The sequence below is a fragment of the Cottoperca gobio genome, unplaced genomic scaffold, assembly GCF_900634415.1.
Source record: "Cottoperca gobio unplaced genomic scaffold, fCotGob3.1 fCotGob3_293arrow_ctg1, whole genome shotgun sequence".
Lineage (NCBI taxonomy): Eukaryota > Metazoa > Chordata > Actinopteri > Perciformes > Bovichtidae > Cottoperca > Cottoperca gobio.
In genome coordinates this window covers 155,001-182,741 of record NW_021166902.1, presented here as the reverse complement: position 1 = coordinate 182,741, position 27,741 = coordinate 155,001, and the positions used below count along the sequence as shown (strand labels likewise).

Here is a 27,741-nt window from a genome sequence, read left to right as displayed (position 1 = left end):
AATGTTGAGGTAAATCGTAAATTAGGTAAATCATAGATGTTAAAATAGATCGTAAATGTTGAGAATTATTTAATATTTTATTTTGACATTTCAATTTTATTCTTCAAATGCTAATTAAATTAAATTCTTGCAGTCACGTTTTCTTTATCCCGACACTAAAACGTTTACAAAGTTCAAATTCATTTTTGATGCTTTTTAAATAATTATTGTAATAAAACAAACAAGTTATCTGGAGTTTTGTCTTTAAATACCCTTGTCTATGTCTTTAACCACCCACCCCCCCCCCTCCCCAAGTCTGATCCAGTTAATGAGCTGGAAGCTGATTAGCCCACAGCAGTGGGGGGCTAAGACTAAGTGTGTGTGTGTGTGTTATTATTATTATGCACAAAAACAACACAATTTGTTGTGGAAAATGTTTACGCAAATTGAAGTCAGTTTCAAAATAAAAGCCTCACCCGTCCGTTTATTTACATACACACAAAAACTAAACAAATATTTTTTTTAAGATTGTTTTATTAGAGCAACATTCTTCGACATCAAAGTAAAAACATTAACGTAAAAAAATATAAATATTTATTGCACATGTGATTTATCGGCTCGGTGTTCAGTTTTCTCCATTCTGACTGCGGTGCATCTTCAAGGCTTAGAGTTCGGATCTCCTCGCGCTTCTGTCGCACGCGTTGCCGCGGAAACCAGTTGTCAAATCGTACGGGAGGTCAAAGTGCACCACGGGGTTCTGGGGAGGGCCAAATCAGGAGCGGGCTCAATATACACATATATATATATATATATACACACACACACACACACATATAACAAGAATGAGATAAAAGAGAATGGGGGAGAAGATATATAGAGAGAGAGAGAGATAGAGAGATAGAGAAGGATAGAGGAAGAGATAAAACACACACATATAGACAGGGAGAGTAGAGAGAGAGAATAAGGGGGGATAGAGTGAGAGAGAAAATGAGATATAGATACAACAAGAAGATAGGAAGAGAAGATAGACATAAGAGAGAGATAGAGAACAAGAAAGAGAGATAGATAGAGAGAGAGAGAGAGAGACAGAGAGAGAGAGAAAGCGAGAGAGAGAAAGAAAAAGAGAGAGAGGAGGAGATGAAGAGAGAAAAGAAAAAGAGAGAGAGATATAAAAAGAGAAAGAAAAAGAGATAGAGAGAGAAAAATAGAGAGAGAGATAGATATAGAGAGAGAGAGAGAGAGGATAGAGAGAGAAAAAAAGAGAGAGATAGAAACAAGAGAGAGAGAGAGGAAAAAGTAGAGATAGAGAAAGAGAGATTAAAAAGAGAGGAAAAAGGATATAGAGAGATAAGATAGACAATATATACAAATATAAGATGATATATGATAGATATAATATATAAATATATACTACTATATATACAGAATATATATATATATATATATTATATATATACTAATATATAATATATATATATATATACATATATATACATATATACACATATATACAGTATATCTCAAAAGTGAGTACACCCTTTTAGATTTTTGCAAATATTCTGTTATATCCTTTCAGGGGATAACATTATCCTACTGAAACTTTGATATAACTTAAAGTAGTCAGTGTGCTGCTTGAATAACAGTATAGATTTATTGTCCTTTGAAAATTACTCAGTACACAGCTGTTAATGTCTAAACAGCTGGCAACAAAAGTGAGTACACCCCATAGTGAACATGTCTAAATTGTGCCCAAAGTGTCAATATTTTGTGTGACCACCATTGTTATCTAGCACTGCTTTAACCCTCCTGGGCATGGAATTCACCAGAGCTGCACAGGTTGCTTCTGGAATCTTCTTCCACTCCTCCACGACGACATCACGGAGCGCACGGATGTTGGACACCTTGCACTCCTCCACCTTCCTCTTGAGGATGCCCCACATGTGCTCAATTGGGTTTAGGTCTGGAGACATACTTGGCCAGTCCATCACCTTAACCTTCAGCTTCTTCAGCAAGGCCGTTGTCATCTTGGAGGTGTGTTTAGGGTCATTATCATGTTGGAAAACTGCCCTACGGCCCAGTTTCCGAAGAGAGGGGATCATGCTCTGCTGCAGGATGTCACAGTATATATTGGAATTCATGTGTCCCTCAATGAAATGCAGCTCCCCAGTGCCGGCAGCACTCATGCAGCCCCAGACCATGATGCTGCCACCACCATGCTTGACTGTAGGCAAAACACATTTGTCTTGGTACTCCTCACCAGGGTGCCGCCACACACGCCGGACACCATCTGACCCAAACAGGTTTATTTTGGTCTCATCAGACCACAGGACATGGTTCCAGTAACTCATGTTCTTGGATTCATTGTCTTCAGCAAACTGTTTGCGGGCTTTCTTATGCATCGGTTTCAGAAGGGGCTTCTGTCTGGGGCGACGGCCATACAAACCGATTTGATGCAGTGTGCGGCGTATGGTCTGGGCACTGACAGGCTGACATCCCACTTCTGCAACCTCTGCAGCAATGCTGGAAGCACTCGCACGTCTATTTTTGGAAACCAACCTCTGGATATGACGCTGAGCACGTGGACTCAACTTCTTTGGTCGACCCTGGCGAGGCCTGTTCCGAGTGGAACCTGTCCTGGAAAACCGTTGTATGATCTTAGCCACTGTGCTGCAACTCATTTTCATGGTGTTGGCAATCTTCTTATAGCCAAGGCCATCTTTGTGAAGCGCAATAATCCTTTTTTTCAGCCGCTCAGAGAGTTCCTTGCCATGAGGTGCCATGTTGTCCAGCATTCAGAGAGAATTGTGCCCAAAACACCAAATTTAACAGCCCTGCTTATCATTTACACCTGAATCCTTGTAACACTAACGAGTCACATGACACCAGGGCAGGAAAACAACATCATTGGGCACAATTAGGACATGTTCACTATGGGGTGTACTCACTTTTGTTGCCAGCTGTTTAGACATTAACAGCTGTGTACTGAGTAATTTTCAAAGGACAATAAATCTATACTGTTATTCAAGCAGCACACTGACTACTTTAAGTTATATCAAAGTTTCAGTAGGATAATGTTATCCCCTGAAAGGATATAACAGAATATTTGCAAAAATCTAAAGGGTGTACTCACTTTTGAGATATACTGTATATATATATACACATATATATATATAGTAGTATTATATATATACACATATAGATATATATATGGTATATATATATACAAATATATATATATATATATATATATAGATATATATATATATATATATATATGTATGTATATTTGTATATATGTATATAAATATATAATATGTATATTTATATATAAATATAACTATATATATTTATATATAAATATACATATACATATATATATATATATATAATATATATATTATATATACACACAACATATAACAATTATATAACATATACAAGTATATATTTAATATATCAGAGTACGTGTGTGTGTGTACCTGCAGGCAAGCTCTCTGCGTACTGCAGCAGGTACAGTCCACAGTCGCTGCTGTTGTCCTGCTGCGGGACTCTGCAGCTGCAGCTCCTCACGCTGTCGGCCGTGAAGAGGCGAGTCGTGCCCCGCCGCACCGCCCACTCCACCTGCAGGTAGCTGCACAGACACCAGCCTCCTTTAACTTCCACCAGGAACTACTTTACACTTCCACTGCTCCACATCTCCGAGGGAATGTTTTAGTCAGAATATTGTTAAGTCCAAAATTGCAATATTTGGAGAAAGTTTGTTTTTCAGACAAACATTTGCACGATTTCTAAACAACAAACATAATATTTAGGACAAAAAGGTGCATTTTCTTTGACAAAAAAGTCATATTTTCCATTTTCTTTTACTTTATACTGTTACTGTTACTGTTATAGATATTGAACTTAATACTGCACTACATTTATCTGACAGCTTTCGTTACTTTACAAATGAATATGTATATACAAAAGATAACAAGAGCTTAACAGCTTGTTATAAATCTAATAATCTTTTGTACAAAAATGACACAAATGTTAACGTCCATCTTCTCAAATGTGACGATTTCCTTTTCTTTAATTCTAAATAATTTAAATAATTACTTAAAGTAATCATTGTAGAAAGTAAATCTTTTTACTTTTACTACACATCGATATTACATAATTATATACTATATAATGCTTGCGGTGTGTGTAGTGCGTGTTTCTGCAGCGGTGCAGGGGAACTCACTCTCGCAGCAGCCTGCAGACGTTCTCGTGGTACGACAGCTTCAGGGAGTCCATGACGAGGATGCACGGCCTGCAGAGGACAAAACTACATGTCAGAAACCCGCAGGGACAGGAAGTCCGAAAGTTCAGTCTCTACGCAGACGACTCACCGCTTTAACACTGTGTCCCTGGGCCAGCTCTGCTGCGTGCACTCCTGCAGGACAAACACACTTTTATATATACACTTTTATGTGTTGTATTTATGTTTTATATTTAAATTAGGAAACATAATTCATAATAATAGTTATTATTAAAATAGTTATTATAGTTATATTAATATTAATGGTATTTACCGGCGGCTGCTGTGACCTCGGACTGAAGGATGAAGTATTACCTGCGGCTGAAACACAAACAACAAACTGAAATCTCTTCTTCCTGTCGCTGCTTCATAATAAAAGCCCTGCAGAGGTAAACAGCAGCTCACCTGCTGGACTGTGAAATTCCTCGTACTGAACCTCCTCCAGACCCGGGAAGCAGACCACCACCAGGTACCAGTGCGCCCTGTCCACAGCAGAGAAAAGCACTTAATGTGAAACTTTACTTTAAGAAGCCAAAACAGAAATTAGTTTATATTTATAGCAGGCTCACAGAGGGGAAATAAAAAACAATTATATTCTTTTACATGAAGGGGAATAAAGACCCTTTCTTACTCTTGGTTGACAGGAACAAACAGGAAGTCTTTGGTGAAAATGTCGATGTGTCGCGTCCACGTCTTTACGCGCTGATGCCTCATGTGCCGATCTCTGAGGAAACCAAAGAAACCAAATAAGGCTGAACAAAATACTTAATACTGAATATATTTCAGGAATTAAACGTTACACTTTGTGTTGCAGCTTGGAAAAATACAAACAGATTTATTTCAAAATAAAAGCATGTCGTCTACGTAACGCGAGTACTTCTTCCTAAACGCTTGAATAAAAGATTAATTACGATTAATGTTCATCACTGACGAAAGTTATTGAACATATATAAATGTTAAATCTTTGTGCCTGAAGGTTAATGTTATTTGAATGTTTCTGATGTCTGAGTTTTAAAAAGATCACAGGAAACAGAATTTATAAATAAAATGTTATCACATTTTGAGAAATTCCAGTTCTTTTATAAGTGAAAAATATAAAAAATTAAGCTTTTTATAAAATGTGACAAACTTTAATATCGATGTTTTAATTAGCTTTTTTATTTACTTATATTTGTGTTGATTTACTTACTACTTAATGTTTCTTTTCGATTAATACATAAAAACTTTTTAAATATTATTATTTTATTGTATTTATCAATTTATAAACATTCAAAGGAGTCAATGCAGATGTTCGATTAATTGTTTGAGTTAAGTTAAGATTGAATGTGTCTTACGGGACAGCGGGGGCGTCCTCGTCCCCGGCCGCTCTGCGTCGGCTCAGCTGTTTGTAGAAGAAGCTGCTGAACACGTGACTCCTGTCGGACACCGAGCCCCCCCCCTCCAGGAGGACGTACCTGCAGGAGCAGCAGGAGCACAGTCAGGACGCTGCTGCCCCCCCCCCCCCCCCCCCGACTGGGGACGTACAGGAACTACATGCATGTACACTTCAGACTTCAGCTTCTACTCATGTAAAAACACATGAAAACTTTATTTCTTTGACTGACTTGAGGTAGAAGTCGATGATGACGTCATTGAGGAACTCGCCACCGCGCAGACACGCAAGGTCCTCCTTCGTTACCGCAATCCGGCCTTTACAGGGTGGTGCCGGGTACTGGATCAACCTGAAGAAGAGACATGACCAACTTCAGGTCTACAGTCAGGTTCAGTTCTACAGTCAGGTTCAGGTCTACAGTCACCTTCAGGTCTACAGTCAGGTTCAGGTCTACAGTCACCTTCAGGTCTACAGTCACCTTCAGGTCTACAGTCAGGTTCAGGTCTACAGTCACCTTCAGGTCTACAGTCACCTTCGGGTCTACAGTCACCTTCAGGTCTACAGTCAGGTTCAGGTCTACAGTCAGGTTCAGGTCTACAGTCAGGTTCATGTCTACAGTCAGGTTCAGGTCTACAGTTAGGTTCAGGACTACAGTCACCCTCAGGTCTACAGTCAGGTTCAGGTCTACAGTCACCTTCAGGTCTACAGTCACCTTCAGGTCTACAGTCACCTTCAGGTCTACAGTCAGGTTCAGGTCTACAGTCAGGTTCAGGTCTACAGTTAGGTTCAGGACTACAGTCACCTTCAGGTCTACAGTCAGGTTCAGGTTTACAGTCACCTTCAGGTCTACAGTCACCTTCAGGTCTACAGTCAGGTTCAGGTCTACAGTCACCTTCAGGTCTACGGTCAGGTTCAGGACTACAGTCACCTTCAGGTCTACAGTCACCTTCAGGTCTACAATCAGGTTCAGATGTACAGTCACCTTCAGGTCTACAGTCAGGTTCAGGACTACAGTCAGGTTAAGGTCTACAGTCACCTTCAGGCCTACAGTCACCTTCAGGTCTACAGTCAGGTTAAGGTCTACAGTCAGGTTAAGGTCTACAGTCACCTTCAGGTCTACAGTCACCTTCAGGTCTACAATCAGGTTCAGATGTACAGTCACCTTCAGGTCTACAGTCAGGTTCAGGACTACAGTCAGGTTAAGGTCTACAGTCACCTTCAGGCCTACAGTCACCTTCAGGTCTACAGTCAGGTTAAGGTCTACAGTCAGGTTAAGGTCTACAGTCACCTTCAGGTCTACAGTCACCTTCAGGTCTACAGTCAGGTTCAGGTCTACAGTCAGGTTCAGGTCTACAGTCAGGTTCAGGTCTACAGTTAGGTTCAGGACTACAGTCACCTTCAGGTCTACAGTCAGGTTCAGGTTTACAGTCACCTTCAGGTCTACAGTCACCTTCAGGTCTACAGTCAGGTTCAGGTCTACAGTCACCTTCAGGTCTACGGTCAGGTTCAGGACTACAGTCACCTTCAGGTCTACAGTCACCTTCAGGTCTACAATCAGGTTCAGATGTACAGTCACCTTCAGGTCTACAGTCAGGTTCAGGACTACAGTCAGGTTAAGGTCTACAGTCACCTTCAGGCCTACAGTCACCTTCAGGTCTACAGTCAGGTTAAGGTCTACAGTCAGGTTAAGCTCTACAGTCACCTTCAGGTCTACAGTCACCTTCAGGTCTACAATCAGGTTCAGATGTACAGTCACCTTCAGGTCTACAGTCAGGTTCAGGACTACAGTCAGGTTAAGGTCTACAGTCACCTTCAGGCCTACAGTCACCTTCAGGTCTACAGTCAGGTTAAGGTCTACAGTCAGGTTAAGGTCTACAGTCACCTTCAGGTCTACAGTCACCTTCAGGTCTACAGTCAGGTTCAGGTCTACAGTCAGGTTCAGGTCTACAGTCAGGTTCAGGTCTACAGTTAGGTTCAGGACTACAGTCACCTTCAGGTCTACAGTCAGGTTCAGGTTTACAGTCACCTTCAGGTCTACAGTCACCTTCAGGTCTACAGTCAGGTTCAGGTCTACAGTCACCTTCAGGTCTACGGTCAGGTTCAGGACTACAGTCACCTTCAGGTCTACAGTCACCTTCAGGTCTACAATCAGGTTCAGATGTACAGTCACCTTCAGGTCTACAGTCAGGTTCAGGACTACAGTCAGGTTAAGGTCTACAGTCACCTTCAGGCCTACAGTCACCTTCAGGTCTACAGTCAGGTTAAGGTCTACAGTCAGGTTAAGCTCTACAGTCACCTTCAGGTCTACAGTCACCTTCAGGTCTACAATCAGGTTCAGATGTACAGTCACCTTCAGGTCTACAGTCAGGTTCAGGACTACAGTCAGGTTAAGGTCTACAGTCACCTTCAGGCCTACAGTCACCTTCAGGTCTACAGTCAGGTTAAGGTCTACAGTCAGGTTAAGGTCTACAGTCACCTTCAGGTCTACAGTCACCTTCAGGTCTACAATCAGGTTCAGATGTACAGTCACCTTCAGGTCTACAGTCAGGTTCAGGACTACAGTCAGGTTAAGGTCTACAGTCACCTTCAGGTCTACAGTCAGGTTAAGGTCTACAGTCAGCTTAAGGTCTACAGTCAGGTTCAGGACTACAGTCACCTTCAGGTCTACAGTCAGGTTCAGGACTACAGTCACCTTCAGGTCTACAGTCACCTTCAGGTCTACAGTCAGGTTCAGGTCTACAGTCACCTTCAGGTCTACAGTCAGGTTCAGGTCTACAGTCAGGTTCAGGTCTACAGTCAGGTTCAGGTCTACAGTCAGGTTCAGGTCTACAGTCAGGTTCAGGTCTACAGTTAGGTTCAGGACTACAGTCACCCTCAGGTCTACAGTCAGGTTCAGGTCTACAGTCACCTTCAGGTCTACAGTCAGGTTCAGGTCTACAGTCACCTTCAGGTTTACAGTCAGGTTCAGGTCTACAGTCACCTTCAGGTCTACAGTCACCTTCAGGTCTACAGTCACCTTCAGGTCTACACTCAGGTTCAGGTCTACAGTCAGGTTCAGATGTACCTGGGGGGAAGCTGCTGCAGACCAGGAGAGTCCAGGTTGGTCTTCTTGTTCCTCTGGTTGGTCTTCACCTGAAACACACAGTTTGTATTACCCCCTGCAGGGAGGAGGTGCAGCTCTGATAAAGGAGTAAAGGAGTCTTACTGCAGAGTGCCCCAGCAGCCCGAGGAGGTGCTGGTCCAGAGGAGGAGGAGCGCTGTGCAGGAGCAGCAGCCCGTCGGTCCACTCCAGAGGGGCGTAGGAGGAGCAGCCCCTTCGGTACTCCTCCATGTCCAGGATGGAGGCCAGCAGGGCGGCCTGGAGCTCCTGCAGCTGCTCCTGCAGCACCAGCAGGAGGAAGCAGCACGGCGGACCTGAAGGAGCAGGAGGAACGTTCACATACAGGAACGTTCTCCCTACATTTGAAATTTAAATGCATGTAACAAGCTCCAGTAATTGCCCAGTACCTGGTGCTGTGTAGTGAGTTATTAAATATATAGATATATAAATACATAAATATATATAAATACATAAATACTTACCCATAGCGGTCAGCTCCCTCTGCAGCAGGTTGGCCTGTGCGTCAGTCACCCAGAGGAAGAGCAGCGAGGGGGCGGGGCCTCTCCAGTCAGCCAATAGGCTGCCTCCCTGAGCCACGGCCCCGTCCCAGACACCGTAACCCCGAAGCTGAGAGGCCACAACAACGACTTCTCCCCCCCCCACTCCTGAGAGGAGACATTTATATCTGTTGACTTCACACAATACTCAAATAATTAACATATATTAAAATAACACTGTTTGAATAAAAAGCACACTTTTTAAACTATTTTAAAACTATTACATTAAAAAACATATTGCAATATTTTAGGAAAGAATATTTGTAATAGTTAAAACATAAAATATTATATTTACAAAATGTAATATATCAAAAATAAAAATTGTAATATTAAAAATATTTATTGTAATATTTTAAGAAATTCTATTTTAAGGGAAAAACATTTACTATTTAAAGAAAAGGTGGTAATATTTGAAGATAAAATATAAAGTTGTAATATTATAAGTCGTAAGAAAAATAGTGTTTATGAAAATTATTCTAACATTTTAAGAAAAGGTTACAACAATATAAAACTATATAAAACTAAACACTGCCGAAAACCTGAAAGTAATATTATATTATTATTATATATAATTTCTGTTATGAATAAAAGTTTACCATTCAGAGGAAAATTGAGCCCGTGTTCAGTGATCTAAACAGAAAGAGAAGAATTATTATTATTTGTTCCTTAAACAAATTATTTTCACGTCATTGTGACAGTAAAACATTTAATGACGTTTTAATTAATTAATTCATCTGATTTTATTTGGGCATTTTAAATCTTCCATAAAAACGTTTTATTTGAAGAATAATAAAGTAAACATTATCATTATTTAAAAAATACAAATTTAGTGTGTGTGTCTGTGTCTATGTGTGTGTGTGTGTGTGTGTGTGTTGGAACAGGAACATGGAAAACAGAAACTGTGTTGTTTAAAACTTAATAAAATAAAATAGATATATTTCTATATTTCTCTCCCCACCATCATCTTCCCGTTGGCGTCGGCGTGCGTGAGGCCGGCGTGAAGCGAGGTGAAGTCGAGCTGCAGGAAAGATGGCGGCGGCGATTCAAACTCGTCTGCTTCCCTTCTGCTCGCCTGTCAGACAGCACGCAGGGAAACAGTCAATGCTGCTCTTTAACAGGAAATACAGTTTAAAGCAGCAGAACGTTAAACGTTAGAAACTAAAAACAATACTTAAAAACAAACAAACATCTAAATATATATTATTTACATATTTACCGGTTTCTCCTGCGACTCCGTCCTCTGTCCTCCGTCTCCCTCCTCCTCCTCACTGGACAGAACGACTGAAGGAGAAACATGTCAACAGCTTTAATCATCTTCCTCATGATTCTTATTTACTATATTATTATTATTATTATTATTATTATTATTATTGTATTATATGATTATATTATTGTTTTTATATTATTGTTATTATATAATTATTGTTATTATATTGTTATATTATAATATTATTATTATATTATTATATTATTGTTATTATATTATTATAATATTCTTGTTATTATAATTATATTCTTATTATATTCTTGTTATTATATTATTATATTCTTGTTATTATATTCTTGTTATTATATTCTTGTTATTATATTATTGTTATTATTTTGTTATTATATAATTATTATATTATTGTTATTTTATAATTATATTATAATATTATTATATTTATATTCTTGTTATTATATTATTATAATATTATATTCTTGTCATTATATTCTTGTTATTATTAGTTTTACATTATTGTTATTATATTATTGTTATTATATAATTATGATATTATTGTTATTATTATAATATTATAATTAATGTTATTACATTCTATTATTATTATAATATTATTATAATATGCCTGACTGGGTTCAGTCTGTTTGGCTCTCTTCCGCTGCAGGACGGTCATCCCTGTCGTCCCCGTCGTCTTCTTCTTCTCTCTGAACTTCCTCCACCTCTCCCGCTCTTTCTCCCGCAGGTCAGCCATCACGTTGCTGCTGCCGGCGCTGAGCCAAGCTGTGCGGTCCAGGCTGCGCCTCGTGTCGGGCGGCGTCCTCACTGACGTCACAGAGGGCTGGTTTTCTGTTCTGGACGGAGACAGGAAGTGGTCTCCTGACTTCTTCTTCTGCTGCTTTAAAGGTTCAGGAGAACTTCCGGAGTCGCTCTGAAACAAACAACACTTTTAGTTTCTCACGTTTAAATTAAATATTAAATATTTCCTCCTGTTGTAATTATAACTTTACTCTCACAATACTAAACTGTTCAAATATAGAAATGTACTTAATATATATATTTATATGTATCATAATTTTTTTCTTGGAGATATATTCACAATAAAAAAATGTTTATCATAAAATCTCTCAGTGAAATATATAAAGCTTTAACTTTACCTGGTCCTCTGCAGCGTCCCCGTCTCTCCTCCACGTTCTCTCTCCCAGCGTCAAAGAACTCAAACTCCCAGCATGCCCGTCACCTCGCAGCTCCGCCAGCGAGTCCAGCGCGTCCAGCGAGTCCACAGAGACACTTTCAGTCGCCGAGCCTGAAGGTTAATCATGAAACATTGTTTATTATTTATCCTTTAAATTTATCCTTAATATTTAAATATAATTCACTTTAATATTTCAATATAATATTTAAAAGTAATAATTCACATTAATATTTATATATAAGATTTTACTTTCAATTCATTTATTTTAATTCACTTCAATATTTAAGTTTAACATTACATTTTTCATTTTATTTCACGTGAATATATTAATGATTAAATGTAACATTTTAATTCAATATTTAACTTCAATATTTAAATGTAACATTACATCCAAATGTAATAAAAACTCAAAATCTCTCTTTTTGTATTGAAAGTCCAGTAAATAAAAAAGTATTGGTAACCCTCAAGTAGTCTATATATATATATATATATATATATATATATATGTAATATTTATATATAAATGTATATAGAATATTTATATTATATAAATGATTGACTGCTCTGTATTCTTTAAACATATCTGAACAATGTGTTGTGATTTGAGTTTTATTACTTTTTCATTAATAATTAAATAATTAAGAAATCTTCTTCAGAGCACCAACAAGGAAGAAATGTTACCGCTGAGGTCACTTCTCTTCTTCTGTGGTGGAGACGGACGCTCGGAGGACTCTTCAGGCGGCAGCAGGCGGTCTGACGCTCTCTTTGGACGCCACCTGGTGGACACAACATGCAACAACACGACTCATTGTACAGAACTGCATTCAAAAACCACTGAATGCAATAACTCGAGCTGTAATAAACATTATGACACGGGACCAACAGATGGTGTAAGACATGGAGCTGCCACAGTCAACGATAAATTAACAGATGACATGATGAATGGATATGCCATTAAATGTAACAAAAACAATGAAAGGGTTATTTCATTGATAGAATGTGACAAATACATACTTCTGTTTTTGTTTTGTTACTTATTAAAAAATTGTTTATTAATTCTCCTATTGATTTACTTCACCATTTAATTTCCATTTATTATATTACTTTTTAAATTATGAATTTCTGTTTATTTATTTTTCTATTATTTTTTACTTTGTATTTAAAAATAATATTTAGACATTATTAATAATAATAATAATAATAATAATAATAATAATAAGCTTTATTTGTATAGCACCTTTCATACAAGGATTGCAGCCCAAAGTGCTTCACAGCAAAAACATAACAATGAGTACAAGATTAGACAGAATAAGAGCATTTACAGCACAATAATCAGTGTTGATGTAAATGAGTCTGAAGTACCATTATAAAAATAGCAGAATTAAAATAGTATAAAATCACATTCATCACATCATTCTTGTAAATGTTGTAAACTATCAGAGCCATATTTTGAAAGCATGAGATCAACAATGGGCCCCTGTGGCCTTTCAACTGGTTTACTCCCTTTGCTACACATTCCTGGTAGTCTTGATTTACGTTTACAGCGTCAACCTCTTTATTGACCTTTTAACGTATAAAACACAGACATCTCCGTGAGTCCAGATTCTTTTGGCAAAATCTTGGTTAAAGCCCGCTTCATAAACAAACCCCTGTTTGTTAAAGCCAGTTTTTCTCCAATATATTCTTTAAACACATTTATCAGAGACACTTCCTCTCGTTCCCATGGTAACACCGTCTATTTGATCTCAAGTTTTTCAAAAATACACTCTGAAGATTTATCCTAGTTACCTTTACACATTCAATGTTAAACCAGTAATAATTCACCATTAAAAGGCTAGTGTAAGGAGATATAAAATATCACCATTAAAAGGCTAAAGTAAAGATATAAAATATCACCATTAAAAGGCTAAAGTAAGATATAAAATATTACCATTAAAAGGCTAAAGTGAAGAGATATAAAATATCACTATTAAAAGGCTAAAGTAAAGAGATATAAAATATCACCATTAAAAGGCTAAAGTAAAGAGATATAAAATATCACCATTAAAAGGCTAAAGTAAGGAGATATAAAATATCACTATTAAAAGGCTAAAGTAAGATATAAAATATCACCATTAAAAGGCTAAAGTAAGATATAAAATATCACTATTAAAAGGCTAAAGTAAAGAGATATAAAATATCACCATTAAAAGGCTAAAGTAAAGAGATATAAAATATCACCATTAAAAGGCTAAATTAAAGAGATATAAAATATCACCATTAAAAGGCTAAAGTAAGGAGATATAAAATATCACCATTAAAAGGCTAAAGTAAGATATAAAATATCACTATTAAAAGGCTAAAGTAAAGAGATATAAAATATCACCATTAAAAGGCTAAAGTAAGGAGATATAAAATATCACCATTAAAAGGCTAAAGTAAAGAGATATAAAATATCACAATTAAAAGGCTAAAGTAAGGAGATATAAAATATCACCATTAAAAGGCTAAAGTAAGGAGATATAAAATATCACCATTAAAAGGCTAGTGTAAGGAGATATAAAATATCACCATTAAAAGGCTAAAGTAAAGAGATATAAAATATCACCATTAAAAGGCTAAAGTAAGGAGATATAAAATATCACCATTAAAAGGCTAAAGTAAAGAGATATAAAATATCACCATTAAAAGGCTAAAGTAAGGAGATATAAAATATCACCATTAAAAGGCTAAAGTAAAGAGATATAAAATATCACTATTAAAAGGCTAAAGTAAAGAGATATAAAATATCACCATTAAAAGGCTAAAGTAAAGAGATATAAAATATCACCATTAAAAGGCTAAAGTAAAGAGATATAAAATATCACCATTAAAAGGCTAAAGTAAAGAGATATAAAATATCACCATTAAAAGGCTAAAGTAAAGAGATATGTTTTCAGTTTACTTTTGAAGATATTGAGCGAGCTTGCCTCCCTAATGTCTGCAGGTAAAGTGTTCCATAGCTTTGGTGCATAATTGCTAAAGGCTGCATCCTCGATTTTCTTTTGGATGCTTCTGGGAACATTTAATAAACCAGTAGTGGATGATCGTAATGTTCTTGGGGGCAGTGTAACTTGGTGAGGTTCCGTTTAGGGCTTTAGGGCTACAAGAAGGAGGACCTTAAAGTCTAAAAGTTACTGGAAGCCAGTGTAGAGCAGCTAACACTGGACTGATGTGGTCTCTCCTCTTGGATCTAGTCAGCAGCCTCGCTGCAGCGTTTTGGATGAGCTGAAGTCTCTCCGTTGTTTTGTTTGGGAGGCCGGTAAAGAGTGCATTACAGTAATCGAGTCGGCTTGAGATAAAAGCATGGATTAGTTTCTCAGCATCCTTTTGATTTATAAATTGTCTGATTTGAGCTATATTTCTAAGGTGGAAGAATGATGTTTTTGTCACCTTGTTTATGTGGGATTTAAAGCTTAGATCTGAGTCTAAGATAACACCAAGACTTGTGACTTCAGGTTTAATCAAAGGAGTAAGTTTCCCCATGTTATTCAGCATCATCTCTCTTTTTGTTACAGGACCTACTAGTAGGATTTCAGTTTTGTTCTCATTTAATTTTAAGAAAGTATTGCTCATCCATTTATTTATTGCTGACAGACAGGTGGTGATGGAGTTAATAGCTGTAGCATCATTTGGTTCAGCAGAGATGTACAGCTGTGTGTCATCCACGTAGCTATGGAAGCACACATTGTGTTCTCTAATGATGGCCCCCAGTGGTAGCATGTATAGAGAGAACAGTAATGAACCGAGGCAGCTCCCTTGTGGAACTCCAAAGTGGGCATCATGCTTCTCTGACACACGTTTAATACACAGTCAGAAACACCAACCAATTTTTCTAGACGATTAAAATTAAAAAAAATAACAAATAAAGGGGAAGATTAAATAGGAAAGTAAATAAATATAAAAATTAAAAAATAAATATTTATGTATTACTTTGCCTTTACAGTTGTGATAAATAAATACAATAAATAATAACAACTAATTTAAAAAGAAGCAAATCAAAACAAAAATAACTTGTATATATTTATTTCACATTTGATAAATTAATAAATTCCCACATTTATTTTAATATTATTTTGTTTTTTTCTCTCTTTCTCTTTAACTTTAAGAGAAAAAGTTTTCTTTATTCCTTTTATATTTAATATATAATCACGCAGTGTCACAGAAAATAAAAATATTGTGAACGCACCCGTTTGAGAAACAGGAAGAGGACAACTCAGTTTGGCAGCTCCAGCGTCCACTGTGACTGGCTGCTGATGCTCCTCTGTGACTGGCTGCTGATGCTCCTCTGTGACTGGCTGCTGATGCTCCTCTGTGATTGGCTGCTGATGCTCCTCTGTGATTGGCTGCTGATGCTCCTATGTGAGGGCTGTTTAGTCCCAGCAGCGTTTTAACCACGTTCCTGAAGAGAGGCTCGCTGAAAGAAGTTTGATAATTACTTTAGAAGCTTTACGTTATCGGATGTAATGCTCACTGCTGCCTGCAGGGGAAGCTTTACAAACCTCTGTCTGATCGCTGAGGAGCCCACAGAGTTCCCAGCATGCACCCTCTCACCTCTGCCTCTGCTGGACTGATCCCCATAACTCTGTTCACACAAAGTAATCAATAATAAACACCTTGAATCACTTTAGTTACACAGTATGTAGATTTCTGCATGTAGAAACGTATTTACGCAGCTACAATGTTAGCATAGCCCTCATCAACCAAACTCCATTCAGAAAAAAAGCGTTTTAAGAGATGTTTGCTTGTCGTCTTGCAGACCTGACAGCAGGAACTCAGACTTTTTACAAACCATCCTGACGGAGTTATTTCTGCATCTTTTTTATCCTTTATTGTCATTAAATCACGAATAAAAGTCTTTATTTTGCCGCTGTAGTAAACCAGAATAATTCAATTAATAAACACAACTGATCCCATCATCAAACTAGCCCGGGTAACGGCGGGTGAAAATTGGCATTAACTGATGAGTGACACCACCTTAAATTCGGGGGTGGAGCTCTGGAGGCGGGACAGCGGCGACATTTGCGGGGGGGCAGAGTCAGATCCCGCTGGCTGTTTCTTCTTGGGGATTTTGAACGGAGACGCCATGCTGAAGAAAAAACAAACAAACAAACAAACTCAGGCCAAACCTCTAAAAGAAATGAACTACTACCTGCTGTGTGGCGCTCATGTCATGTGTGGAGGTTACCATTCGGAAATATGGGTTTAAAGAAAGAAAGAAACGGTTGGATCAAGCAGCTGACATTTCAGAATATTAAATTAATATCAAAAGCCACTTTAAAGACATTTCAATTTAAAGACGCATAAATCTGAATCACATGTGTTGAAGAAATACTTAAATGGTTTCCGATTACATTTTATTATTCTTTTAGTATTTATGTATTCATTTACATTTATATTATTGTTTCTCTTAAACAATATACTTACAAAAAGTAATACAACTGTCAAACTGTATAGTGTACTCTTTAAATAAGTTTATATTTTCTTATTATAATTTTAGATTATTTAAATGTAACCCAATTCTATTTTTATTTGTTTAAATATATATTTTTGTTTCTTTATACATTTAAAAAAAATATATGAAACTTACAATTAATTTTTTAAGTAATAAAACTGTCATTCTTAAGATAATTATAAATCAAATAGAAGAGGAAATCTTTAACTTTAACTAAGCAAAAGCAATAGAATAAGGAAAAACAACCAGATACAAATAATATACAATCAAAGAATTAAAATTATCTTTTTAATCTATTTGTTCATTATTTTATTCATTTCTCTTTATATGTCCACATTTTTAAAAATGTACTTATTTATTATCCTATACATTTTTTTTTTTTGTTTCCACGCTTTACAATTACCTTATTTATTATTTTACTTACTCTTTATATTTCCTCCTTCCATTTACTTCTCTCTTCACATTGCCACATTTATTTTCTTATTCTTTTACAGATGTATTCCTCTTTTATAGCACTTCTTGACTTTATAATTGAACAGTAAATATATGGAAACTACTTGGAAATATAAAATATCTGCTGTTGGGAGCTTTGAAAAGGTCGCCGTACCAAACTACATTCACAAATATGAGGTTTTTCAACGGAGCATCACTTCATATTTCATATAATACATGACTCAGACCGCTATTTCAGAATGATTAGCAGTTATTATGTAATTTAGTTCGAAACAGAAATACACCAAAATCTAGCAATTCACGTAGACGAAGTTGAAAAGTATTATAAATAATTATTTCTTAATTTCTCCCACTGAAATATGTAGCTGCGGGTGCTAACTGGGAATGCTAACCATATATAAAACATATTTTTGATTTGTAAATTACAGTTTGTGGATTATTTGTTTGCCGAATTTACCAAAATACTCTACTTACTCATAAACAACCCTTACTTGTATTCTACCACGTAAGTACTTTTATTTAAGCACGACAATTAAAAATAGTAGTAATTGTTAACGGGGATTCTGCTGAAGGGGCATTGCTTACAGTTGTAGCTCAGATATCGCTCCACTGTGGCCTCGGGCGAAGAACACAGAGCCATAACATCCTTCAATTCACTATTATATTAGTAAGTTTGTTTTATTAATTATATAATTAACTAATTGTAGTGTTGCTAACGGGATGCTAAAGCTACCAACCTAACGTCAGCCGGTGGAGCTAGCCGGCTAGCCAGAGAGCTAGCTTAGCTTATGGCTTGTTGTTGTGAAATGGAGCCTTCGGCCGCCTCATGAGCTACAGACTCGGCCCGTTTCACTTAAAGGACAAAAACAAGAGTTTTAAAAACCACATCAGCAGCCGGTCCGAAGCGTCCAACGTTCAGCAGCACAACATCCGCTACGTCAGCTGACGCTGCGCACTGTGGCTTTACGTCATTACGTCATTCAATATACTGAAAATCATAATATCATAATAAATATATTGTTTTTATATTATATTCGTATATTATTTCAAATATATATATATATATATATATATATAGTATATATATTTATATATAGTATATATATATATATATATATATATATATATATATATATACATATATATATACACATATATACATATATATATATATATATATATATATATATATATATATATATATACACATATATACATATATATATATATATATACTATATATTTATATATAGTATATAATATATATGAAAAACAAACAAATACATAATAAAGTTAATTAACTTTATCATATTGTGTATTTTTTTGTAATCTTTTTTAATCTTTTATATCATATACCTCTATTAGAATTTTTTAGATTTCTATTGATAATTATTGTAATAATCACTACTTATTTTGCATTTGATTTGACAACGTCTATATGTAATATGTAATTAATCAATAAAAACACAAATAAATCAATAGCAGAAGATATAAAACATGCAAATAAAATCAATGAAGTTTATCATATTGTGTTTTGAGTAGTCTTAAATAAATGTTATTTTATACATCATATACATTTTTTATTTTAATGCATGAACATTTGTTACGTTTATTTAAAATGTATATATTTTAAATACATTTTAATTAGAATTTTAAAATGAATATATCTGTAATATGTAATCAATCAATAAAAACACAAATAAATAAACAACAGAAGAAATAAAATGTGCAAACAAATAAATAACAAATCAAACCATGATGAACTTTATCATATTGTGTTTTTTAAAATGAATCGGAAATATTCCTTATTAGACATTAAGTAAATAAACTTCTGTTGTGAATGCTGAACATAATAATGATATACGATGTATAATACTACTTTATACTTATATGTATATATATTACGTATAAAGCTGCAGAGTGCGAGTTCTGGAAGGACACGCTCTGGTTTCAGTCGGAGGCTCGGGACAAACCTTCTACAAACACATTAAATAAGTGTTTAAATGCTAAACACAACATGGTTTTATTCTGAAAAACTGCACAAACACAAGCCATGCTGCAGAAATAACTTTGTTTAAAAGAGGATTTTAAAAAGCTCAAATACAAAAGCTCTTTGTTTGACGTATTAGGACCATTGGGGGTAAAAGAATAATAATTAGAGTCGGGGGGTTATTCAACGGAAAAACTTTCCAAAATAAAAGTCATAAATGTACAAGAAAAAAACTTGAATATTCTCCGAGACTAAACTTGATAATTTCAGAGAATATCTGTTTTTAAGTTTCAGTTCAACAAGTGTGAAACGTTGAAGAGCTCCAAGTGGAAACTTCCTTTGGGGTAAAATCAAACACTTACAGTAAACTTTTAGTGCATTTATATTTTTGCTTTTTGAGAATGAAGGCGAAAGGTGTACGAACTAACGCTAGTAATTTACATTTATTCTTAAAAGTTGAACTTTGACAGTCACTTCCTGGTCCTTGTTGCTGAGTCTCTGATAAAACCTTCGCCACGACTGCAGTGTCTTCCCCGACCAGATCCAGAAGCCGGAAGTGATCCCCACGATCATGGTCATCAAGTACTAGATCATGAACACGGTGAAGTCCGGCGTCAGCGGCGCATAGTTCCTGGCCGGGCACGGCACGGCGAAGTGCTTGCACGTCCGCATGAACCATGTGAGCTCCCACCGCGGCCGGAAGGCCTGTTCATAGAAGTAGCAGGTGATGACGATGGTGGCGGGCACTGTGTACAGCACACTGAACATGCCGATCCGCACCATTAGCTTCTCCAGCTTCTCAGTCTTGGTGCCGTCGTGCTTCATGATAGTGCGGATGCGGAAGAGCGACACGAAACCCACCAGCAGGAAGGAAGTGCCGATGAAGAGGTAGACGAACAGCGGCGCCAACACAATACCGCGCAGTGCGTCCACGTTGTAGATCCCCACGTAGCAGACGGCGGTGAGCAGGTCGCCATCCACCTGCCCCATCGCCAGGATGGTGATGGACTTCACCGCGGGCAGCGCCCAGGCTGCCATGTGGAAGTACTGCGAGTTGGCCTCGATGGCCTCGTGGCCCCACTTCAAGGCGGCGGACAAAAACCAGGTGAGCGACAGGATCACCCACCAGATGGAGCTCACCATGCCGAAGAAGTAGATCATGAAGAGGATGGTGCAGCCTTCATTTTTGGTGCCCTGCACCACCATCTTATAGCTGTTGAATCGATGGTCGATGCACACGACTTTATCCTCCAACAGGAAGCCGGCGGCGTAGGCGACCGCCACCATGAAGTAGCAGCCGGACAGAAAGATGATCGGCTGCTCTGGGTATCGAAACCGTTGCACATCCACCAGATACTTGAGCACGGTGAAGAGCGTGCTCACGCAGCACAGAATGGACCAGACACCCAGAGCCAGCCGAACATTAACTCTTCCTCGTGGAAATACATCAGTCTGTTGGGTTTGGGTCCAAAATATCACTGAACAAATGACAGAACTAAATATAATAAAAAGCCATAAATAAGAAATAGTAGCTCAAACTTAAACTACCACCAGATCTGCTGCGACTTGTAAAGAATAAAGCGTTCGCTGCTAGCTGTTTTGTTAGCATGTAGCTCACCTGGTAGAGCGGCGATGAGCGGGTTCGAATCTGTCCCCCTTTTACAACCTCAACTGCACTGTCATTAAAAGGCATGAACAAAAAAAAACCATTACATTTGAACTTCATTATTTGTATTTGTTTGTGTTTTAGTCTTTAAAAATACATAAGTGTGAAGAATAAAGGCTGGCTCTCTCTGCTCTGTGTAACGTTAGCATGTGTAACTAGCTTACGAGTGTGAACCGAGTACTTTCTTACTTCTTTGTTTTGTCCTAAAAGTATCTGCAAAATAAATGATGTTCTTACAGAAACGTCCTCTTTGTGTTTTCAGTTTGTTCGGGGTGGATTCAGAACTATTTTACATTTTGAAGGTAAATCTTGATAAAACCACTTCCTGTACACCATGAAGGGTTTGTGAGATTTAAGGTGGACAAATGATTTATAAAATAAAACAATATTATCTGTACATCATCTAACCTTCACATGTGGATAGATAACAAGAACAGTTTTATTTGTCAGCTCCAGTATGCACTCATTATTCATGAACAGGTTCAGGGGACTTCTTAATCCGCCAAAACTTGTGAATAAATCTGCTGTAACAATGCTAACGAATGCTATGGAATGCTAACAGGAGAACGTGTTCAGACCGACGCACAAAAAAACAATGAAGATTTAAATCAACAAATACAGAGTTTAAAGCAGATTTACATACGAGAAGATTCTGTAAACAAATATTAGCACTTAGCTTAGCTTCAGTACTTAGCTTGCGCACTTCAGCTAACGTTCAACACCTGTGGCAGAGTTTGTACACCCCTCGGACTGTCTCGTCGGGTGGATTATTGGAGGGTTTGTTCACACCTGTGGTCGTCTCCTCAGGTTCATTGTCTGAGTTCGTTCACCAGAACTTGGCGGCGGGCAGCAGGGAGAGTTTCACCCTCTGTCCCGGGTTGAAGACGTCTCGAACTTCGGTCTCCAGACGTACACCGGGCACCTTGAAAATGGACACGGCTGAAAAACAGACAGAAGAAGATAAATGGAAGTTTGTGATGGTTTATTAATATGTATAAGGTGGAGTTCTTACTGTCTCTGAGGTGCATGATGGGAGGAGGCAGCGTGCTGAAGTACGGGTGCTGTAGGGAGTCCTGTGCCGAGATCCGGTCTGCAGGGAGCAACTTCAACATCCCCCGGACCAAATCCTCCGTCTTATAGGGCAGCTGGTCCAACCTGATCCAGGACAACATACTAACACTTTACCATACAGTTTATTAACCAACGGTAGACTATAGCTAACATGCTAACAATTTATCATACAGTTAAGCAACAGTAGGCTCCATGCTAACATGCTAACACTTTACCATTTAACCAACGGTAGACTCTAGCAAGCATGCTAACTCTTTATTATACAGTTTATTAAACAACAGTAACTCTGTGCTAACACTCCATGCTAACACTTTACCATACATTACATCAAGTCATGGTTGACCCCATCCTAGCACATGAGCTAGGATAAAACTGCACTTCTTGTAAGTATTGAAACTGTTAAAAATTGTATTTATTATATTTTCTCACCTTTTCCAAACGCTCCTAAATGGCTTCGGCTGTGAGTGAAGAAACCGCTCTGTGGAGAGAAAAGAAGCTTCCTGTTAGCCCCCGGCTGATTTAAACTGTATATTAGTTTCCATGTAGTCAAAGTGTGTCAATTAAAGCTGCAGAATGATCTGAGATCAGCTCCTGTCTGCAGAGTACTCAAGTATTTACAGACAACTATCACTGATTACTGTGAGATTTAATAAAAGTTCAAATCAGAAGATTCTCAGTGAGCTTCTGCAGACTCTGTTGTCTCTGATTTCTGAGTGGGTTTATGGACGTTTGTCCTGGATGGACATGAGAGATAATGATATGTTTGGGAAAAGGAAGTCACACTGAATGATTTGAATAGAGTTTCATGTGTGCAAGTTCACTTTTCACTGAGTTATAAAGAAGAGGAGGAGGAGGGAGATTCTCCAGACCCAGAGCCTTTAAAAGAAGTCGTATTTAATCTTTAAGCTCACTGTGATCTCCTCCGAAGAATTTACTGTAAAAAACACTTTTATCTTTGAAGACTAAAGCTGCTGATCTGTCTGGTTTCTTCACAAACTCATCAGTATTCAGCCTGTGTGCCACAATGCTGACATTAATATACATATTCTTTACCATATTAGGAAAATCCCTTATCTACGTTATTATGTTTTATGTACCACCGTGTACTATGTTGTGGGTTATTTATAAAGATATTTCAAATATATTCCAACTAATAATATTTATTAAAATAAACCAGAAGAAATAACTCACCTGGTTTATAATTTGGCAGCTGGCTGACTCCAGGCCAGCTGTCCTCAGAGGGGAGGCCCAGCACCTGCAGGGACAGTAATCATAACAGTAATAATAATAAATATAATTAAATTATAATAATATATTATAATAATATAATAATAATAATAACAATAATATTAATTATAATTAAATTATAATAATATATTATAATAATATAAGAATAATAATAATAATAACAATAATATAAATTATAATTAAATTATAATAATATATTATAATAATAACAATAATTTAAATTATAATTAAATTATAATATATTATAATAATATAAAAATTATAATATAAATTATAATTAATATTATAATAATATATTATAATAATAATAACAATAATATTAATTATAATTAAAGTATAATAATATATTATAATAATATAATAATAATAATTACATTCTAATAATACAATAATAATAACAATAATAATACCGTCCAGATCTTCTGCAGTTGTTCGAACACGTCAGAGACTCCGGGGAACGCCGGCGCCCCCTGCAGCATCTCTACGAAGACACAACCAGCTCCCCTGATTCAAACAAAAATATAACTTTATTCAAAAATCAAACCACTACAATCTTCTACATTTCAAAACTAAATAATAGAAAGAAAGGAAATAAATATAAATGCCTCAAACATTTAAATAAGTACCACCTTAAAAATCCTATATATTAAAATGAAAGTAAACATGAAATAAAGAAATAATAAGAATGAAATAAACTCCAAATAAAATGTAATGTAACAATATTAAAATACATTTATAATAATATTAATAACAATAGTAATAATAATACCCTATTTCGACTTTCCATTTATTATCACAGTGTTATTTATAAATGTTTAAATAAGAGTAAAAGTGAAAGTAAAGCCTCTGACCAGAGGTCAAGGGCGGTGGAGTACTCTGTGGCTCCCAGCAGGACGTCGGGGGGGCGGTACCACAGCGTCACCACCTCAGAGGAGAAACTCTGACTGGGGACGGACTTGGACCGGGCCAGACCTAAACACAGACATAAATCAACAAGTATTATTATGTTATTCATTCCTCTTTATAGTTACACATATTTATTCCTTTATTTATTATTCTTTATATTTCCACATTTTGATCTACTTATTTATTCCTTTATTTAATTTCTCTTTATATATTTTGTATTAATTTATTCTTATATTTGTTTATCTTTATATTTCAAGTCATTATTATTTTTTAAATTATTTTTCCTGCCGTACTCCCCAGGGTGACATAAAAAGCTGTGTTAATGTTCCTGGTTCAGGTCTCACCAAAGTCGGCTATCTTGAGTTCTCCCAGGTAGCTGATGAGCAGGTTGTGCGGCTTCAGGTCTCGGTGCAGGATCCTCTGGCTGTGGATGAAGCCGAGCGCTCGCAGCAGCTGGAACATGAACAGCTGCAACAACAGCGACAGTTAGTCAGTAAAACTTTATGATTTATTTTATTATTAAAGGACGTCTGCAATCAAAAGAGTCCTGATGATACCTCCTTAAAACACTTTATATCTCCTTAAAACACTTTATATCTCCTTAAAACACTTTATACCATCTTAATAACCCTAATACCACTTTGATTATAAATATCACCTTAAAAACCCACCTTTAATGAACAATTAAGAACTTGTGGGTACAAACCAGGTGAGTGAGCCCCGCCCACTTCCTGTCCCACCAGCCAATGAAAAGACAAACGTGACAGTTGTTACAATGAGGCGTGAACGGACCCGGACGTTGTGAGAGTGAAGTCCTCCGGGGTGTCGGCTCAGGTACTGGGCCAGATCCGTCTGCTGCAACACAAATAACGATGTTTCAGCTTCGCAGTAAACTCGTAACGATGTTCCAGCTTCACAATAAACTCGTAACGATGTTCCAGCTTCACAACACAGATAACGATTTATACGTTTAATATAAAGTAACTTTCTCACCATGTATTCGAAGACGAAGGTCAGAGAGTCTCTGGTGTGGATGATGTCGTGCAGGACGACAATGTTAGCGTGTTTCAGACCTTTGAGCAGAGACACTACACACACACCCACACACACACACCCACACACACACACACACACCAAAATCCATCTTAAAACTCTTAAAGGGCCTACGAAATGATCTGTCTTCAGTGTTGTTGGGCTGGTATATGATGGAGGTTTCATATCTATTGTGAAATGTGTCATATATATATTTATATTATTGATGTATTCTTAATAAATCACGATCATAACAGCATAAAAATGACTTCCGCTAACAATCGATCGCTGCGCCGAGAGCATCCACTTCGGCAATGTTCGGGCGATGACGTCACAAGTAGAATACAGCCGCCGCCAGTGTTCGTCTGCGTTACAGCCGCCGCCAGTGTTCGTCTGCGTTACAGCCGCCGCCAGTGTTCGTCTGCGTTACAGCCGCCGCCAGTGTTCGTCTGCGTTACAGCCGCCGCCAGTGTTCGTCTGAGTTACAGCCGCCGCCAGTGTTCGTCTGCGTTACAGCCGCCGCCAGTGTTCGTCTGAGTTACAGCCGCCGCCAGTGTTCGTCTGCGTTACAGCCGCCAGTGTTCGTCTGCGTTACAGCCGCCGCCAGTGTTCGTCTGAGTTACAGCCGCCGCCAGTGTTCGTCTGAGTTACAGCCGCCGCCAGTGTTCGTCTGCGTTACAGCCGCCAGTGTTCGTCTGAGTTACAGCCGCCGCCAGTGTTCGTCTGCGTTACAGCCGCCAGTGTTCGTCTGAGTTACAGCCGCCGCCAGTGTTCGTCTGCGTTACAGCCGCCGCCAGTGTTCGTCTGCGTTGAAGCAGCAAAGACTGCTGTCAAGTATTAGGAGAAAGAACGGACAACAATCGATCGTCATGGATACTTGTGAAGCGATGTGTTGTGTGGGGACGTGGGGCCGTCTCCAGCTTTCTGTGGCCAAAAGAGGATAAAATGTTGCGTTTATGGACAAGACAAGTGCGTCGATTTTTTTTTTTTAATTCATTTTTATGCTGTTATGATCGTGATTTATTAAGAATACAATATATATATATATATATATATATATATATATATATATATATATATATATATATATATATATATCCATTTTAAAAGAATTTCAAACCTCAATTCCACCTTAAAATCCCTAGAACCACCTTAACAATTCCAAAACCTTGTTAAATATGAATATCACTGATAAGTGAACAACATGTCGACCGAAATACCACCTCAAAAATATGTGTGTGTGTGTGTGTGTGAGTGTGAGTGTGTCTGTGTGTGCGCGTGTGTGTACCCTCTCTGATGGCGGTGAAGGGGACCCCCTCCTCCGTCTTCATCTGGATCTGCTTCAGAGCCACCAGCTGCCCGTTGATCCTCCATAATAAATATATTAAGTAATAAATACAGAAATATAAATAAATAAATATATTAAGAAATAAATACAGAAATAAATAAATAATAAAATGGTTATTATTTTTTTTATATTTGGTCATTTTTCTTTGTATTTCCACATTAATGTTCCAGTTAATTCTGCATGTGATGAATGAATAACTAACCTGCTGACGCCTTTATAGACGCAGGCGTACGACCCCCCCCCCCAGTTTCTCCAGAGACACGTAAGAGTGAGCAGCTCCGAACTGCAGCCCCGCTTTCTGAGGACATAATACAAAAATGATTTATATTATTATGTATATATATATATATATACATATATACATATATATACATATATATATGTATATGTATATATACATACATATATACATATATATATATATATATATATATATACACATGTATATACATATATATATATATATATATATACATATATATATATATATGTATATATACATATATATATACATATATATATATATATATATATATATGTATATATACATATATATACATATATATATATATATATATATATATATGTATATATATGTATATATACACACACACATATGTACATATACATGTGTGTGTGTATATATACATATATATATATATATACATATATATATATGTATATATACACACACACATATGTACATATACATATATATATTATACATTGATTATATTATATTTTAAATATGATACATTATTTATATTAAATATTATACATAATATACTGAATAATAAGGTGTATTTATGGACCCAGCTGTGCGGCTGCCTCCCTCCCTGAGGATCACTGC

At 36.9% G+C, this 27,741-nt stretch overlaps 2 protein-coding genes and 1 pseudogene across 2 annotated transcripts in view; all 3 read right to left on the bottom strand.

Annotated features, from left to right (window-relative positions):
* Positions 1 to 435: 435 nt before the first annotated feature.
* LOC115005360 (sentrin-specific protease 7-like) lies at positions 436 to 18,574 on the bottom strand. Its single transcript, XM_029427141.1, is given in 24 exon segments — positions 436 to 709; positions 712 to 736; positions 2,459 to 2,465; positions 3,467 to 3,610; positions 4,205 to 4,273; positions 4,353 to 4,396; positions 4,536 to 4,582; positions 4,667 to 4,743; positions 4,893 to 4,985; positions 5,596 to 5,715; positions 5,866 to 5,982; positions 8,698 to 8,765; positions 8,839 to 9,047; positions 9,216 to 9,398; positions 9,887 to 9,920; positions 10,249 to 10,362; positions 10,507 to 10,571; positions 11,143 to 11,440; positions 11,667 to 11,815; positions 12,386 to 12,480; positions 15,912 to 16,139; positions 16,225 to 16,307; positions 16,700 to 16,811; positions 18,368 to 18,574. Coding segments are annotated over 23 exon segments (2,553 nt in total). The 5' UTR covers position 16,811; positions 18,368 to 18,574; the 3' UTR covers positions 436 to 536.
* Positions 18,575 to 19,628: 1,054 nt separating this feature from the next.
* Positions 19,629 to 21,522, bottom strand: LOC115005359 (frizzled-7-A-like; annotated as a pseudogene).
* A 180-nt stretch (positions 21,523 to 21,702) lies between these two features.
* Positions 21,703 to 27,741, bottom strand: part of cdk15 (cyclin-dependent kinase 15) — a 6,507-nt gene continuing 468 nt past the window's right edge. Inside the window, 13 exon segments of the mRNA XM_029427140.1 lie at positions 21,703 to 22,225; positions 22,299 to 22,441; positions 22,787 to 22,835; positions 23,549 to 23,612; positions 24,016 to 24,109; positions 24,457 to 24,577; positions 24,856 to 24,979; positions 25,304 to 25,366; positions 25,505 to 25,599; positions 26,832 to 26,911; positions 27,094 to 27,134; positions 27,136 to 27,189; positions 27,704 to 27,741. The exon segment at positions 27,704 to 27,741 is cut by the window's right edge and continues 52 nt beyond it. Coding sequence (XP_029283000.1) covers positions 22,113 to 22,225; positions 22,299 to 22,441; positions 22,787 to 22,835; positions 23,549 to 23,612; positions 24,016 to 24,109; positions 24,457 to 24,577; positions 24,856 to 24,979; positions 25,304 to 25,366; positions 25,505 to 25,599; positions 26,832 to 26,911; positions 27,094 to 27,134; positions 27,136 to 27,189; positions 27,704 to 27,741 — 1,079 coding nt within the window. The 3' untranslated portion in view covers positions 21,703 to 22,112.